At 44.7% G+C, this 3,301-nt stretch overlaps 1 protein-coding gene across 1 annotated transcript; it reads left to right on the top strand.

Annotated features, from left to right (window-relative positions):
- The first annotated feature begins 1,929 nt into the window (after positions 1–1,929).
- On the top strand, positions 1,930–2,415 carry LOC141817266 (uncharacterized). Its single transcript, XM_074704943.1, has one exon. It carries the CDS (start codon positions 1,930–1,932, stop codon positions 2,413–2,415), a length of 486 nt encoding a protein of 161 aa, XP_074561044.1.
- The last annotated feature ends 886 nt before the right edge of the window (positions 2,416–3,301 follow it).

Genomic DNA, 3,301 nt, shown 5'->3' with positions numbered 1-3,301 from the left:
TGGGTACCCCTGTACTTGGTCGATACAGGTTTCTTACAGTGCATGAATTATTCTGTTGTTATCCTTCTACGTCGATACCCTTGTTATGGTTGCTATTATTCAGTTGAGGCCGGTTGATATCTCTTTGCTTGATAATTCCTGTTGACCTTATGATGATCTGATATTATGTTGCTGACACTTGCCATTCATGCCAGTACCTAGTTGATACCTTGTACCTTATTGTTGATATATGCTGGTTGACCTTAGGAGTTCCTACCTATTGTTAGATAACTCTTAACTGTTGGAATCCTGATTGTCGACATCCTTTAGAGATCTCTGTTGAACATGCTAAATGAATGTAGCTATTACATATTAGGATGATCACCATCCATTCATATCATTGTGGTTGTTGTTGTGGGTGGATCTTACCTGCATCATGTTGTGGTGCCACATAGGTAAGAGGTTGCACCACAGTGGGGTGCGACCAGGACTGGCTACATCGCCTCCTGCCACACTGCCCCTCCCCACTTCTCTATAGTGGTGAGTTGTTGGAGCTGGCAGTAGGTCATGTCTGGCCCCCAGTTCATTGAGCTCTGGGAGAGTGACTGGGACGACGAGTGCGGACAGTGACGAATATTTTGGTTGCTATGATTGCTACGGATTTGCATGCACCGTTGGTAGGTTGATAGATATATGTAGTTTACTTACTCATATGTTTTCCGATTGTTGCATTGATATGCCATGATTGTTGCATTGTGTGCCATGTCATACATGATACATGTAGATTTCTTATTCAGTTGCACAGTAGGATTATGCCTATTCTATCCTGTTGATATATCATGACTTTTACCATGATCCTTGCTGTTCCTGTTATTTGTTGTTATTACCTTCTCAGTCTATACTGGTTGTTTCTTATTTTATTCCTGCTATGTATCTTGACATGTACTTCTTTCTGTACCCACTGAGTATTTAATGCTCACCACCCAGACCCTGGGGTTGCTTTGATTTCTCCCCAGGTAACAGATAGGTCCTTGGAGCTTGGAGTTTCGGTCGGCTGCTGCTATCTCACTTCGGAAGACTTTCTTATTAATTGCATTTGGTTTGTCGTTGTCTTTATTTATATTTCCTATTTCGTGGACATGTAGTTATGGTCGGATTTATTATAACTATAGTCATATTTCCTACTTCGTGGACATGTGGTCGGATTTATACTGGTTATTGGATGTTGATTCGGATTTCGATGTTTTCGCTTAGTATGTGTTGTTTTGTCGTATTATATTGTTTAGTGTGCATGTGTTAGCTATCATGTGGCCGTGTGGGCCTTATTTATAATTTTATGTGGATGTGAGTGTTGATTGGACGAGTAGTCCTATTCCAGCCGCCTGTGGCTGAGTATAATTGTTTGTATTCAGGAAATTGTCACGGTTACTGGGGGGATGCTGCCGAAATCTCCAAGCTCCAAGTATCTATCTATTACCTGAGGAGAAATCAAAGCAACCCCAGGGTCTGGGTGGTGAGCATTAAATACTCAGTGGGTATAGAAAGAAGTGCATGTCAAGATACATAGCAGGAATGAAAAAAAGAAACAACTAGTATAGACTGCTGAATCCTGGTAGCGCTCACTTGGCTACCAGGATTCATAAACTCTAGTACTTATCCTGGAGGTCTAGAGTTCGAATCCTGGGGAAGGCAAAAATCCACTGGCCAGGGGTGGAAAGACCAATTGAGTAACGGCACGGCCGAGGGTCGTCGGTTGACACATAAGGGGTCGCCGTTGGGCCGCCAGTTGGGCCGCCCAAGGGACCGCCGAGGGGCCGCCAATTGGGCCGCCAGTTGGGCCGCCCAAGGGGCCGGGTCGTTACAATAAAAAGGCGCCTTTTTATTCAGCAGTTGTTGGGACCGCAGAGTATTCAGCAGGATGCTGAACTCGTTCGTATTATCAGACGTCGGATGTCAGAGGCCCATGATCGTCAGAAGAATTACGCGGATCGCCGACGTCGACCATTGGAGTTCTCGGTAGGTGAGCATGTATTTCTGCGTGTGTCGCCCACGAAAGGGGTGAAGAGGTTTGGTTTGCGAGGAAAGCTGGCTCCACGGTATATCGGACCATTTGAGATATTGGAGCGGATTGGCGAGGTTGCATATCGCCTGGCTTTACCTCCGGCACTTGCGGGCGTCCACAGCGTATTCCATGTATCGATGTTGCAGAAATACGTGCCTCATCCTTCACATGTCCTGAGGGAAGTACATGCTCCTCTCCAGCCAGATGCGTCATATGAGGAGATTCCGGTGTGGATTATTGACCGGAAGGAGCGACAGTTGAGGAATAAAACCATTCGACTTGTTAAAGTCGGATGGCAGCATCACTCGGACGAGGAGGCTACTTGGGAGCTGGAGGATACTATCCGAGCTCGATATCCTCACTTGTTTGATTGAGGTATGTTTAGTTGTTACAGTATTTTCCTGTATCGTAGTAGGTAGATAATAAATTTGGGGACCAAATTTTTATTAGTGGGAGAGAATGTAAAATACCGCAGTTAATAGGATAATGGATACTAGGGGTTAATGGGTTAGTGGATGTTAATACCCAACCCGGTAAGGAACCCTTATTATAAAGCTACAGTGACCTAGGTATCCCTATCACGATACCTTCTCCCGATCAAGCACCGCCGCTCCCTTCCCCTCTTCTTCCCTTCTTCGCCTGCTGCCCTAGCCGCCGTCGTCCCCTGCTGTTCGTGTGAAGACGACGCCTGATCGCTGTCGCCGCCGTCTCTCTAGCCGACGCCGCCAAACCAGCCCTGTTCCGTCGCCGCCGCGTGAAGACCAGAGCCAGTCTCCACACCTCCTTCCTCCGCCGCCGTGCCCTGTCGCCCACCCCTTCACTGTTCCCCGTCGAGCAGCCGCCGCTGCCGCAGGAGAGGACGACGATTATACCGAAACAGTGGTAAAGATTTAGGGATTTTTATTAATTAAGATGATTAGTTGATCGATTGACATGATAATTCGGTAATTAAGGGTAGTTAATTAATTAAGGCTGGTGTAGTTAAACAAAGGATGTTTAATTGAGATAATTAATGAGTTAATCACATATTAATTGGTTTGATAACTAGTTAAATGGTTTTAGTTCCGATTAGTTATGTTACTTATCCTCATTAATTGCTTAACTGGGTAAAGTGATTGAGAATGATTAATGGTTAATGATTAGGGCTAATTAGTTGGTGTAGTGCTAAGTGTGGATTTATTAATTGTTTAATTTAAGTTATTAATTGATTAGGTTATGCTATTGATTAATTAAGGTTAATGTTTCAGTTGTTAAATTGGA

This window comes from Curcuma longa, unplaced genomic scaffold (genome assembly GCF_044706935.1).
Source record: "Curcuma longa cultivar G26 ecotype Majalengka, Jawa Barat unplaced genomic scaffold, ITB_CL_G26_1.1 contig_19885, whole genome shotgun sequence".
NCBI classification, from domain to species: domain Eukaryota; kingdom Viridiplantae; phylum Streptophyta; class Magnoliopsida; order Zingiberales; family Zingiberaceae; genus Curcuma; species Curcuma longa.
The sequence above is the reverse complement of the archived record's forward strand: the minus strand, read 5'-3'. Positions and strand labels throughout refer to the sequence as shown.

Bases quoted from the DNA above. Each gene is read 5' to 3' on its own strand.
- LOC141817266 (XM_074704943.1), top strand. From the start codon at position 1,930: ATGTCAGAGGCCCATGATCGTCAGAAGAATTACGCGGATCGCCGACGT.